We start from the raw sequence: 13,263 nt of genomic DNA on the forward strand, positions 1-13,263 counted from the left end.
CCTGGACTCCCCCCGGGCCACAGCCTACTGGAGGCTCCAGTCCCCAGAGACAGCTGGGGCATCGCCCCCAAAGTCGTGGAAGCCCCACCCACGGTGCCATCATACCACAGCCAGGACATCTTGTGACACACACAGCCCCAGCCTCAGCCTCCATACACACGCACCACACACACTCATGCAAAACACATACACAGCCACACTGAATGCACCCCTAGATGTGAGATGGGTGTTACAGGTGTCTCTCCACCCCAGCCCCCTCCTGGCCACGCGGCCACCTGCCGACCCTCGCGTTTCCCCACACCCTCCCCCTACTTCCGTGTGGGGTTCAGAAGCCCCTCCCTGGCGCTCGCCCTGTCACCCAGAAAGGAAACTCACTGTCAACTGGAGAACAGGCCAGTGGCGGAGCCCCAGCGCCCACAAACCCTCGGAGAGGGCCTGGCGGGAGGAAAGGCACGCACCGATGGCAGAGCCCCAGTGCCCTGAGAGAAGCCAGAACCCACAACCTCCCACCTCCCAACCCTTGCCGGTCTCCCCACCTCTGCCTGGGGGATGGCCAAGACACAGCCCAGTCTGAAGCGGGGAGCAGGGACAAGATGACCTCAGGAAGCCCAGGCTACAAGGGTGCCTGCTTCTTCCCCTCCCCCGCTCCACTCCGCAGGCGAGACCCCCAACACTGCTCCCCGACACTCTCCGAGGCACCCCTCCTCCGTGCTCACACCCAAAACACGTCTGCTCACCCGTGGGCCTCCCACTCCGATCACAACGAGGACTGGCCACAAGTCCAGGTGTCAGTTACCTTCACCCCGACCTGGTCCCTGTCCGGCCTCGCCAGGTCAGCACCCGCCTCGCGCGCAGCAGGGCCGGGTGGAAGGAGGCCGGGCCTGGCCGTGGCTCAGGCGCCACCTCGCTGGGGAAATTGGGGGGTGGTCTCAGCCCCCTTCTGGTCCTCAGCCTCCCCATCTATCCCAAGAAGCTGGGGCAGGCCTGGGCGGCGAGGGGACCCCCACCGCTGGCTCGCCGACTCCGCCCCCCGGAGGCCCCTCCCGCGCCCCGCCCCTGCCCCCGCCCCGGGGCCGCGCGGGCTGCCTGGGAGTCTGCGGTCCAGCAGCGGTCCAGAGCGCGCGAGGTTCGGGGAGCTCCGCGAGGCTGCTGGTACCTGCGTCCGCCCGGCGGTGAGTCCGCGGGGCCGCGACCGGGACGCCCCCGCCACCTGCGCGCACGCGCTCAGACCCGGCGGCCTCGGCTGCGGTGCACGCGGCCCCGGCCCAGCCACGCGCGGCGGAAGGCGCCCTGCGGGGGCCGGGGCTGGAGACGGTGGGAGAGAGCAAGAGGGGCGCACGGGGAGGCGCAGGAGAGGGGTTGGGGTTGCCGGTGGGTTGGTCCCGCGAGAGCTGAGCCTCTCCTCCCATCCCCCCCCAGGCCTCCCCGAATGTTTCCAAAGATCTGGGGCGGGAGCGGGCGGAGACCCGCCAGGAGCCTCCCGGCCGGCCCAGGGCTGCGCAGCCACTGGAGCCCATCACCCAACTCCAGACGCTCCTGGCTCCCCAGCGTGGGCCGGGAGTGACAGCTTTGCTGACTAGGGGAGGGGGCACGGGACCTTGCAGAGCTCCTGGCCGGAAAGGGAGGATTGACCGCTCCCCCGCGTATCACCCCGGAGCACTGGAACCCGCCCCCGCTTCTTGTTCTGGCACTGGTGGTGCTTGCGGTGAGGTCCAAGGAGCCCAGCCTCCCGGAGTGGACCGCCGGGCCGCTCCCCATTCCCACAGGAGAGGCTCCCGCCTCTTGCTGGCTGGGCAGCCCCTAGATACCTGGCTCCCAGGGGCCAGCTTCCCTGAGCCTGGGGACGAGCCTGCAGCCTGGACCCCACGGGCGCCCCCTACGGCCTGCCGGCTCCCTCTGGGCTCCACAGCCCACCCGGCCTTCCTAATTGCCTTCTGCTCCCACCGGTGCCTTAGCTCAGCCTGGTGGCCCTGCAGGTTGGGTGCCAACCAGTGGGCAGATGGCGGCACCAACTGGACCTGTTTGTGGCCCTGTATGCCAGGACTTCCTCAGAGACAGGTCAGGGATCCCCACACCAGAACCTCACTTTTCGGGGGTGGGGGGATAAGGAATTGGAGATCCTTCCTCCTCGGGTTCCTCCCTGGAGGTGGGGACAGGCCCCAGCTGGACTTGGCACTGGTTTTGGCCATCTGGGGCTCCCACTCCCAACCCCAGGATGTCAGCCCAGGTCTCAGGGTCCTGGCCTGCTGCTCTCCCCTTAGGGCCTCTGCAGGCCCCTCTCCAGATCTTTTCTCTGAGGCATCCTCACCCCCAGTGCCCAGCACTAGCTCCCCAGGCCCGGGATGTCCCTCCCCCTCCTCTGCCCACGGCTGTCCCTGGCAGAAGGCAGCAGCCTCCCCCTCCAACACCATGCACTTACAAAATAGAGAATCACGACCCCAGCAGGGCGTGTTCCAGATTCTTTCTCCAACAGTGCCATGGGCCCCTGCTCAACAGAGGGTCCTGTGCAGAGGCCAAGGAGCAGTACATGGACCCATCTGGCCCCTTCCTGCTGGTGGGACCGGTGGCACGCAGCCTGGTCTCTTGGAGCCCATTTCCCAGCCACAGAATGGGGAGTAGCAGATACTTAGTGGGCTGCTGTCCTCAGAACTGAGTAACATCAGGAATGGGGAGTGCTTTCCCCTGGGCCATGTCCCACGCGGCCCCCGGTCTCCATGTCAGGAGAGATGCCTGGGCTCAAGACACTGAGCTGTCCCAAGGAAAGTTCTAGATATAGATTAGCTAATATGCACAGACAGACACACATATAAATGTGTATATAGATCTCTCTTTTTTTTGAGACGGTCTCACTCTGTTGCCCAGGCTGCAGTGCAGTGGCATGATCACGGTTCACTGCAGCCTTGAACTCCCTGGCTCAAGAGATCCTCCCACCTCAGCCTCCCAAGTAGCTGACCACAGGCACGTACCACGCCCAGCTAATTTTTGTATTTTTTATAGAAACAGGAGGTCTCACTCGGTTGCCCAGGCTGGTCTCAAACCCCTGGCCTCATGTGATCCTCTTGCCTTGGCCTCACATAGCGTGGAGATTACAGGCGTGAGCCACCGTACCCAGCCCCAGACTAGCTCATAGTATTACTGGTCACCATTCCCCCACCCCAGGACTACTGGCAGAGGCCACTGACTCTGCTTCCTTTTCTGTGGTTCTGAGAAGGCTGGTGAGTTTCCTCCTCTTGACTGCACAGCGCCCATGCCAGGTTTCAGGAGGGGTATAGCCTAGAGCATGCCTGCACTGAGTGAGGGGCAGGTCGGGAGAGAAGCAGGGAAGTTCTTGTGTGCTGGCAGGTCCCTGCCCCTCTTTGCTGTCTGTGTCCTCATCTGCAAAGTGGGGGTGCTTGGTCCTGGGGAGGAGCGAGGCACCACCCGGCCCCCTAACCAGCGGTGTCTCTCCGGAGCAGGACGGCTGCTCTGGTTTGTGACTTCCGGACAGGACGGCCATCCTCTCCAGAATGAAGATCTTCTTGCCGGTGCTGCTGGCTGCGCTTCTGGGTGTGGAGCGAGGTGAGGTGCCCTCGGGGACCCCAGAACTTTGTCCGGCTGTGCCCTGCTCGACTCCCAGGGGTCCTTCCAGGCCGCTCCCAGCAGAGGGCTCCCCCGGCCTGGCCACACTGTCCCACTGTGTGTTTGGGTGCCACTTGAGCTGCTTGACAGCCAGGGTAGGGTGTCACTGTCTTCGTTCTGCCTCCACCCCAAGGGCTGCTATACGGTAATTTCTCAGTAAATGTCCACTGGGGTCAGGCCTGGGAGGGACACTGGAGGCTTCCCTGAGACAGGTGTGTCCTCCTTCCACAGCCAGCTCGCTGATGTGCTTCTCCTGCCTGAACCAGAAGAGCAATCTGTACTGCCTGAAGCCGACCATCTGCTCCGACCAGGACAACTACTGCGTGACCGTGTCTACTAGTGCCGGCATTGGTGAGTGCCAGGCCTCAGACCACGCCCTCCTCCCCTGGCCGTCTCCCTGGCCCAGGCCGGGGCTCAGCAGAGGCCATTGCTGTCTGCCTGCAGCCGTCTGCCTCTCCCCTGACAGCCTCATTTCCCATGCAGGGAATCTCGTGACATTTGGCCACAGCCTGAGCAAGACCTGTTCCCCGGCCTGCCCCCTCCCAGAAGGCATCAATGTTGGTGTGGCTTCCATGGGCATCAGCTGCTGCCAGAGCTTCCTGTGCAATTTCAGTGCAGCCGACGGCGGGCTGCGGGCAAGCGCTACCCTGCTGGGCGCCGGGCTGCTGCTGAGCCTGCTGCCGGCCCTGCTGCGGTTCGGCCCCTGACCGCCCAGACCCTGTCCCCCGATCCCCCAGCTCAGGAAGGAAAGCCCAGCCCTTTCTGGATCCCACAGGGTATGGGAGCCCCTGACTTCTCACGTGCCTGATCTGTGCCCTTGGTCCCAGGTCAGGCCCACCCCCTGCACCTCCACCTGCCCCAGCCCCTGCCGCTGCCCCAAGTGGGGCCAGCTGCCCTTACTTCTGGGGTCGATGATGTGACCTTCCTTGGGGGACTGCGGAAGAGACGAGGGTTCCCTGGAGTCTTAGGGTCCTTCGTCAGGACCAAGTCCCATGGACACGCTGACAGCCCCCAGGGAGGCTGTGTCAGTAGGGATGTGTGCCTAGCTGTGTACGTGGGTGTGCAGTGCATGTGGGAGCACGTGGCGGCTTCTGGGGGCGGTGTTTGGGGAGGGAGGGGTGCCGGCAGCCTGGAGAGCCTCAGTCTCCTGTAGCCCCTGCCCTGGCACAGCCGCATGCCCGTCAAGGGCAGCCTTTGGGAGCTGGGATTTCTGCAGCTTCCAGGTCTAGGCCCCGCCCCAAATCCAGCCAGTCCTGCCCCAGCCCACCCCTACATTGGAGCCCTCCTGCTGCTGTGGTGCCTCAAATAAATACAGATGTCCCCCAGCTTCCTGCTCTGAGTATGGCTGCCCCATGGGGGAAAAGGCAGAGCACCCCAGGTTTGGAGCGTTCTGGGGTCTTCTGTGGTACGGCCCGGCGGGTGGTCAGAGAGGAGGAGTCGTCCCCTGAGCCATAGCCAGCAGCTTGCCTGGCCTCCGAGGGAGCCCCTCGCCAGCACTCTGCCCTTTCTCCTGCCCCAGGCTCAGCAGGTCAAGTGAGTTCGGCCTCCCACAGCAGGAGGAGGTCGGGGGGCATGGAGGAAAGAAAGCAGGTGCCAGAAGGAGCACGCTCAGGCTGGGGCAGCACCCAGGGCTCTCTAGGACTTGGGAATGGAGGGTGTCTGTCTGGACCCGCTGCTGCAGAGGGCACAAAAGCTGGGCTGGGGCAGGACAGACAGTCCGGAATTCAGTGAGTGGCCTTTGAGAGGAGCAGGGGGCTCCCACGCAAAAGCTCGGGGCAGCAACCCTGACCCATCCATGCCTGGGACTGCAGCGCTGCCCGCTTCCCCCTGGCAAGCAGGTGGCAGCCTCCTGACAGAGGAACCCGGCCCAGGCCACCATCTGCAGGCAGGTGCTGTGCACAGCCCAGAGGGCTCTTTGGGCTGGAGAGAGAAAACAAGCAGACACGCAATGGAGGTGTGTGTGTTTGTTTATCTGGAACAACGGGAGGAAACGGACCAGGGTCTCGGCCACTCGGCGCCCACCCTGGATTTCCCTGGCTGCCCAGAAACTGTGCTGTGTGTGTCAAGATTCCAGGGGCACCGTCCAGCAGGAGGGGCCGGTGGTCACCATGGAAGCCCAAGATTCCCACCCCTGGCAGCTGATATGAATAGCCGGGTCCTCCCAGGTCCCTGAGGTCAAGGCAGGTCAACGACCTGTGTCGTCCTCCTGTGTCCCTGAGGTAGTGATTCCTGTCTGAAACACACGAATCATTACTGCCACCCAAGAAGGGCCCGTTGTAACTGAGCAAGAGGACCTGGAAGGGGTCACCGGGAGGAGGGTCCTGCCGCCAATCACCACTCCCTGTGGACGGACCCTGCAGAGACTGAGCTTGAGATTCTGTGGGGAGTTTGGATTTGCTGAGTGGGTTGCTCTAGCATTGAGAAATGCAAGCAGAGAACAGAGGGTGGAAACCAGATGGTCCAGAAGCCTGGGCACGGTAGCCAGGACAGAGATCCCGGCATTCGGGTCCCAGTGTGCAGTGCATTCACTGCATTGTTCACTCGGAATCACAGGTGGCTTTGCTGGAGGGACAGACCAGTTGATCATAGTGGAGCTGGTGAGAGGAAGCTGCACCCAAAAGCCATGGCCAGGAACCTGGATCTGACTCCAGGGACACAGGAACATGGTGGGCGCTGGGCGATGATAGAATTTCTAACAAATGCTTGGTTTCTGCTAAAGCTAATTTTCACTTCTATCTCTGGCATCTCCTCCACTTCCCAGGTGAGCTCACTGGTTTCTAAGTCTCGCAACCACACTGAGACGAGGGCGCAGTCATCCCCTCGTTTCCCCAGGGGAGACAGTCTCAGAGTGGAAGCTGCTTGTCCTCCTGGGATCTGGAACTCGGGGCCCAGCTCTCCCTCTGCTCTGGGTTTAGGGCTGGGGTCAGAGGCAGCCCTGACCTGCGGGTAGCAGAGAGAGTGGTTCCGCCGGGTTCCTGCCGCCCTGCCCTCCGGAGGCGGGAGGCCCCCCAAGGACAGGTGGTTTCCAGGAGCCGAGGGAGGGAGTGGAGTCCGGGAGCAGAGGGAGGGAGCCCGGGTTGTGTCCTGGGGCTGGAGCAGAGAAGGGAGGAGCCCAGCGCGCTGAGTTTCAATTTCCTGAAGCCTGAGGGAGGGAGAGGAAGGGAACCTCACCTCAGGGCTCTGGACCGGAGCCTCCCGCCCAGGGCCCACCACACCCTGCTAGGAGCTGGGATTTCCCAGTCTCCACGTCGACCCGAACTGGGCCCCGTCCTCTCCACAGCCCATCCAGCCCCACTTTCCCGCTTCCCGGCATCTGCCCATGGATGAGCCTCTGGAGGATGGGGAGCCCGCCCCAGCGCTGCGCCTCACCCACCCCCCACCGCTCAGCCCCTGTGGGGACTTCCTGCAGTGAGGCCCAGGCGGAACCCTGCGCTGCCTCCCCCATCAACAGCCTCTGCCCCCTTGACACCCCCGCCCTCTGCGGTGCCTTGCAGGAGTCACCAGCCTGTGGGCCCGGGACCGTTTCACACATCCGGCAGCCACAGCTGGCCTGGGCCCTTAGTGCCTCCACCCCTCCGCCCCCTCCGTCAGCCCCCAACAAGTCTTCCTGGGTGGCCCCAGCCCTGAGTGCAAGACCCTCCGGGCTGCTTCTGGACCTCGGGCTGGGGCTGAGCCTGATCCTGGCTGGAAATGAGCACAGGGCTGGGCCACCTGGGGAAGGCCCTCCAGTCTCTGAACCCCACCTTGGGGAATTTGCTGGGACCCCCTTGAAGGCCACAGACCAGACCCCAAGGGTTAATAAGGGAACAAAGTCCTTGGGTTGAACACATGCATTTACTATCTGGGTCAGTGGGCATCTAGGCTGCTGGGTGAGGGGGGTCTCTGGGCTGCTGGGCAGCTAGGCGAGGGCATCAGGGCAGGAGCTGAGGGCTGCACAGGGCAACTGCCCTGCGCTCCTATTTACCCACCAGGGGCAGTGCCAGGGTGGGCTGGGCTCACAGCAGGGCCCAAAGGAAGAGGCCCAGGCTGAGCAGGAGCTCCCTGACAGCCAGGCCCCAAAGGCCGCGCCGCGCTGTGGCTGCCTTGTTACAGAGGCTCTTTTCACAGCAGGTCATGTCCAGCTTCTCAGTCTTCAAGTCAATCAGTCCATCCTCAGTTTCTATGGGGTAAGACCCTCCATGGACCACAGGATGGGTGAGGTTCATAATCTGGGCACGGGGTGGGGGCACAGCTCTTGCTAGCGTAGCTGAATTTCTGCCCTGTGGGCGAGAGGGGAGGGCGGCTGGCACAGGAGGCCCCACTCGACCCCCTCGGACCTGCCCCAGGACCACCCCCTTCAGGGAACCTTGAAGCCAGTGGTGACACGGAGACAAGCAGAAGAGAACGGGGGGCGGCCCCAGGCTCCATGCCAAGTCTGTGATCCGTTAGATGGAGGTCCCTGAGCTCTGTCCCCAGATCCAAGCTTCTACCAGGCCAGGGGGCTCAAGGCAGAGCCCCTGGGATGCTGCCTGAGAGTGCCCTGCCCACCCCTTACCTGCTTACAGACGCCGGTCCCACCCGGACTCACCATTGGTAGTGCCAGTGACCACAGAGGAGGGGCAGCTTTGAGCCTGCATGGGGTCGGAGACGGGTGGCACAGGCTGGGGTCCAAGACACCGTAGCACTGGAAGCACTCAAGGCCCTGACTCGGGATGGGGCGGGGAGGGTGCAGGTCAGGGTCCCAGGCTGAAGGGTGGGTTCCAGTCCCTCTCACCAGCACAGGCAGCAGGCCTGGGCAGCACACAGGTAGGCTCAGGTGCCCTTGGCTACTCAGAATTGTGGGCAGGGTCCTGCTGGCATCTGGAGCCCCCAGCATCGAGAGGGTCTCACTCCCACCTTCAGGCCTCCTTCCCATCCTCCACCCTCAGCCCCCACTTACAGGGCTTCACCCACAGCTGCGCCAGCAGCAGCAGGGGCCGGTGACCTTCATGGTCTTGGGTGTGGGTGCATTGAGGGCAGGTGTGGCACAGAGGCTCCGAGCCTGGAAAGAGCTAGGGGAGGCCTTGCACCCCCGAGCCTGGGAACCTCTGCCCCACGTCTGGTTTATGAGGAGGAACCCAGATTGCTTGTGTAATATGCACACAGCCGATGGCCTCACCGCATCATCTCGTAGTACGGGAACTGAGGGGTAGAAACCCTTCCGTCCTGACCTGGCTGCTCTAGAAGGCAGATGTGACCTCGAGCAAGACCCCCCTCACCCCACCCTTCTGTGCCTGGAAAGCAGATGTGACCTGATCTGGCTGCTCTGGAAGGCAGACGTGACCTCGAGCAAGACCACCCCCCCACCCCCCCACCCCTTCTCTGCCTGGGGCCTCCCAGAGCTCAGGGTGTGAGCAGAACAGACCCGGAAGGAGGAGGGGCTGCCGTGAGGAGAGAAGCAAGAGGGTGTCCCCTGGGGTGGGAGGTTGCCTTAGAAGGAGAAATTGTGACTCAATAGAGAGGAGGGTCCTGGACTAGGGCCCTGAGTTTCAGTTTCAGTTTCCTGGTGCATCAGGAGCAAGCTTCTTCCTGGTGTCAGAAGCAAGAGAGAAAAGCAGCCGTCACACTCAGGTCATCCCACTCAGGATGAGGGTCTCTGGCTGAGCCCACCACTGGCAGGCCCCTGTGCAGACAGAGCCTGGGAGGGGCCAGCGGGGCAACAAGCTCTGACACTGAGACCCCAGGGCAGGCACCCCTTGTTTTCTGTGCAGGGAGCAGAGGCCCCTGTAATGGGGTGGGGCGACATGGGGGCTCCCTCGGTGGGGGGGGTCCTGGCCACTCCTGGAACCACCCCTGTCCCTCCCAGTCAGTGCCCCCTGCCCACCCCCATCACACCCACACCCGAACTTGTTCTTCAGGGGAATCAGAAGACACAGGAAATGGGCCAGGGGTGACTGCAGACTCCGCCCCCGCACCCCCCCACCAGGTGCTGGGCAGAAGGAGGGAGAGGGCTTCCTGGACTGCGGGGACAGCCCTTGATGAAGACAGATGAAGGCAGCACACCCGCATAAGAATGGGTCGCCTTTCAGGTGGGAGGTCCCCTCTAAAAATCAGAATCCACCCTGTGCCCTCAGGGGTCTCTGCTTGGAGACTCCATGGCATCTGAGAGGATGAGCCAGGTGAGGTGGGGGTGGCTCCTGAGAGCGGGGAGGACAGGACAGAGCTGGAGGCAGCAGGCACAAAAGACCCCAGTGGCTCCGGGCAGCTGTGGGCCCAAGAGGCCTGACTGTCCCGCCAAGCAGTGCACCAGAGCACAGGTCAGACCTGAAGGGGCAGCGCCAGCAGGGCCCATGGCCCGCGGGTCACTCTGCTGGCCCCGCAGTCACACTGCTCGGGTCCCACGGCCTGATGATGGCTGAGCCAGACATCATAACACCAAGCAATGGAGAAGTTAGAATATTGCTAGGGATACTGACTTGCTGTATTTTTGAATCTTAAAATATATGTTTTAATCTGACCGTCCATAAGCAGTGCATGTTACATGCCAGTCAGAGCACAAGCATCCCCGCGAGGTGTGCACTCTGTGTGTCTATGGATGATGAAAGCATGGCTTTCACACAGCAAATTATCCTCACTTCATGTGATGCCTTCTACTTTATTTGAAAAGTATCGATTGTGTCCCACTCAATGGATTTTATACCCTCTATGCACATGGTCCCCAGTTTATTGGCAGGGGGATTATTTGGTGTTTTGTTTGTTTTTGTTTTTGAGATGGAGTCGTGCTCTTGTCACCCAGGCTGGAGTGCAGTGGCACGATCTCGGCTCACCGCAACCTCCAGCTCCCGGGTTCCAGAGATTCTCCTGCCTCAGCCTCCCGAGTAACTGGGATTACAGGTGCGTGCCACCATGCCTGGCTAGTTTTTGTATTTCTAGTAGAGATGGGATTTCACCATGTTAGTCAGGCTGGTCTCGAACTCCTGACCTCAAGTGATTTGCCTGCCTCAGCTTCCCAAAGTGCTGGGATTACAGGCATGAGCCACCACGCCTGGCCTGTTTTGTTTTTTGAGATAGGGTCTCCCTCTGTCGCCCAGGCTAGAGTGCAGTGGTACAATCACAGCTCATTGCAGCCTCAACCTCCTTCCCAACCTCAGCCTGCAGGGGAGGGGAGGGAGAGGAAGGGAAGGGAAAGGAAGGAAGCCTCATCTCAGGGCTCTGAACCTGAGCCTCCCGCCGGGGATTTCCCAGTCTGCACGCCAGCCCGGAACTGGGCACCCTCCTCTCTGCAGTCCCATCCAGCCCCTGCTTCCCAGCATCTGCCTGCAAATGAGCCTCCGGAGGATGGGCAGCAGGTCCTGGCACTGCCCCTCACCAGCCCCCCACCACTCTGCCCCTGTGGGGACCTCGGGAGGTAAGGCCCAGGCAGGACCCTGTGCCGCCTTCCCCATCCACAGCCTCTGCCCCCTTGACGCCCTTGTTACAGAGGCTCTTTTCACAGCAGGTCATGTCCAGCTTCTCAGTCTTCAAGTCAATCAGTCCATGCTCAGTTTCTGTGGGGTAAGACCTGCCAGGGACCACAGGATGGGTGAGGTTCATAATCTGGACATAGGGCCACAGCCCTTGCTAGTATAGCTGAACTTCTGCCCTGTGGGTGAAAGAGGAGGGCGTCTGGCACAGGAAGCCCCACCCAACCCCCTCGGACCCTCCCTAGGGCCACCCCCTTCAGGGAACCTTGAAGCCAGTGTGGACACGGAGACAACCAGGAGACAAGCAGAAGAGAACGGGCCTCGGCCCCCAGACCCACGCCAAGTCTGCAGTCCTCCCAGGCTCAAGCAATCCTCCTGCCTCAGCTTCCAAGTAGCTGGGACCACAGGCACCGCCACTACACCCAGCTATTTTTTTAAAAAAATTTTTATAGATATGGGATCTCACTGTGTTGCCCAGGCTGATCTTGAACTCTTGGGCTCAAGTGATCCCCCTGCCTCAGCCTCCCAAAATGCTGGAATTATAAGTGTGAGCCACTGCACCCGGCCTGGTCCATAATTTAAAAACACACAGCCACCACTGCCTCTCCAGAAAGCACCCAGGTCCCTTTGGGAGAACCAGCCTCCTCCATGGGGAAAACTTGGGACCTGCCTTCCCACCTGGGGAGCAGAGGGATCTGTGGAAAATCCTTCTGACGGACCTTCCCCTCAGTGCCCGATCCATACTCAAAAGGAGAAAAAGTAAGAAATATACAAAGATAGCAGATACACCGTGACAGTTCCCCAAATAGCTGAGCGATTAGCACAGAGGTGATATTGAAGACTTAATAGCTGAGACATTTCCAGAACTGATAAAGTGGATCCAGCCACAGATCAGGCAGCCCAGAAAATTTCAGGCAGCGTCAACAAATAACCCCACATGCACCTGTGAAAATGCAGAAGCCCAAAGAAAAAAAGTCCTGTCAACGGCCAGAGAAAAAGATCAGCCACCAGGGGGCAGTAGTGAGAAGGACAACTATGGAAGCCAGGAGAGATGATAGCCCTGAATTCACAGGCAACAAGAGCATTGGAAGAAAGACTTTGTCAGACAGACGCAAAGGTTATCACCAACATACTTCCAACATACTTGTACTAAAAGAATATTTTATTTTATTTTATTTTATTTTATTTATTTATTTATTTATTTTAGACAGGATCTCACTTTGTTGCCCAAGCTGGAGTGCAGTGGTGGGAACACAGCTTATTGTAGCCTTGACCCAGGCTCAAGCGATCCTCCTGCCTCTGCCCCCGAAGTAGCTGGGATGACAGGTGTACACCACCATGCCCAGCTAATTTTTGTATTTTTGTAGAGGCAGGGTTTCGCCATTTTGCCCCAGCTGGTCTCGAACTCCCGTGCTCAAGGAATACAGGTGTGAGCCACAGCACCAGCCAAGAACGTCTTTTAAAAAGCGATCTTCCTGGGAACGGTGGCTCATGCCTGTAATCCCAGCACTTTGGGAGGCCAAGGCAGGTGGATCACAAGGTCAGGAGTTCAAGACCAGCCTGGCCAAGATGGTGAAACCCATCTCTACTAAAATTACTAAAATTAGCCAGGTGTAGTGGTGGGCTCCTGTAATCCCAGCTACTCGGGAGGCTGAGGTGGGAGAATTGCTTGAACCTGCAGGCAGAGGCTGCAGTGAGCCGAGATTGCGCCAGTGCACCCCAGCCTGGCAACAGAGCAAGACCCCATCTCAAAACCAAAAAAAAAAAAAAAATTTCAATTTAAAAATTTAGAAAATAAAACAAATTTTAAAATTAATAAAAGAAAGGTAACCGACATAGAAAACTGGACACAGCGATTCCAGAACACACATCTTTTTCAAGTACACACAAACATTCACAACTATCGATCACATAATGAGCCATGAAAAAGTTTCCACGAATTAACTGAAATCATACAGAGTGGCTTCTCTAATTACACTTCAATTAGACCAGAAATTATTACCCAAAACGAGAAAATCCTCCTCTGTTTGGAAATGAACAAGTATATTTATAAATAACCCATATGTCACAGAAGAAATCAAAATGAAAATAGGATTTCCCTCTGTTGCCGAATGCAACAGGAATGCAGTGGGTACAATCAAAGCTCACTGCAGCCCTGACCTCCTGGGCTCAAGTGGTCCTCCTGCCTCAATCTCCTAAGTAGCTGAGACCACAGGCACACCCC

General features: G+C 60.0%; 1 protein-coding gene and 1 long non-coding RNA gene across 21 annotated transcripts in view; one reads left to right on the top strand and one right to left on the bottom strand.

The window, feature by feature from the left end:
• Window positions 1–13,263, bottom strand: part of LOC123575142 (uncharacterized) — a 52,202-nt gene that overhangs the window by 30,198 nt on the left and 8,741 nt on the right. For 6 of the 19 annotated variants that reach the window (XR_012416681.1, XR_012416679.1, XR_012416687.1 and 3 more), the window contains 4 exons: window positions 8,889–9,165; window positions 8,186–8,802; window positions 7,587–7,877; window positions 738–6,760 (listed from right to left, as the gene is read on the bottom strand). This is a non-coding gene — a long non-coding RNA (uncharacterized lncRNA). Of the gene's footprint in view, window positions 1–737; window positions 6,761–7,586; window positions 7,878–8,185; window positions 8,835–8,888; window positions 9,166–11,054; window positions 11,138–13,263 lie in introns of all 19 variants that reach the window. The other 13 variants (XR_010577533.2, XR_010577535.2, XR_010577536.2 and 10 more) reach the window with 10 other exon arrangements.
• Window positions 1,070–4,943, top strand: LY6E (lymphocyte antigen 6 family member E). 2 transcript variants are annotated; one of them, XM_065519721.1, is made up of 4 exons: window positions 1,070–2,058; window positions 3,456–3,558; window positions 3,850–3,969; window positions 4,102–4,943. In XM_065519721.1, exons 2-4 carry the CDS (start codon window positions 3,507–3,509, stop codon window positions 4,323–4,325), a joined length of 396 nt encoding a protein of 131 aa, XP_065375793.1. In that variant the 5' UTR covers window positions 1,070–2,058; window positions 3,456–3,506; the 3' UTR covers window positions 4,326–4,943. The 2 variants fall into 2 exon arrangements, with proteins under 2 accessions (XP_065375793.1, XP_015310240.1); XM_015454754.3 differs by having other exon boundaries at window positions 1,070–1,172.

The sequence above is a fragment of the Macaca fascicularis genome, chromosome 8 (genome assembly GCF_037993035.2).
Source record: "Macaca fascicularis isolate 582-1 chromosome 8, T2T-MFA8v1.1".
NCBI lineage: Eukaryota > Metazoa > Chordata > Mammalia > Primates > Cercopithecidae > Macaca > Macaca fascicularis.

Excerpts from the sequence above, each read along its gene's own strand:
- LY6E (XM_065519721.1), top strand. The coding sequence starts at position 3,507 with ATGAAGATCTTCTTGCCGGTGCTGCTGGCTGCGCTTCTGGGTGTGGAG. Across the intron at positions 3,559-3,849 it reads GCTTCTGGGTGTGGAGCGAG|CCAGCTCGCTGATGTGCTTC; the intron begins GTGAGGTGCCCT and ends CTCCTTCCACAG. Across the intron at positions 3,970-4,101 it reads GTCTACTAGTGCCGGCATTG|GGAATCTCGTGACATTTGGC; the intron begins GTGAGTGCCAGG and ends TTTCCCATGCAG.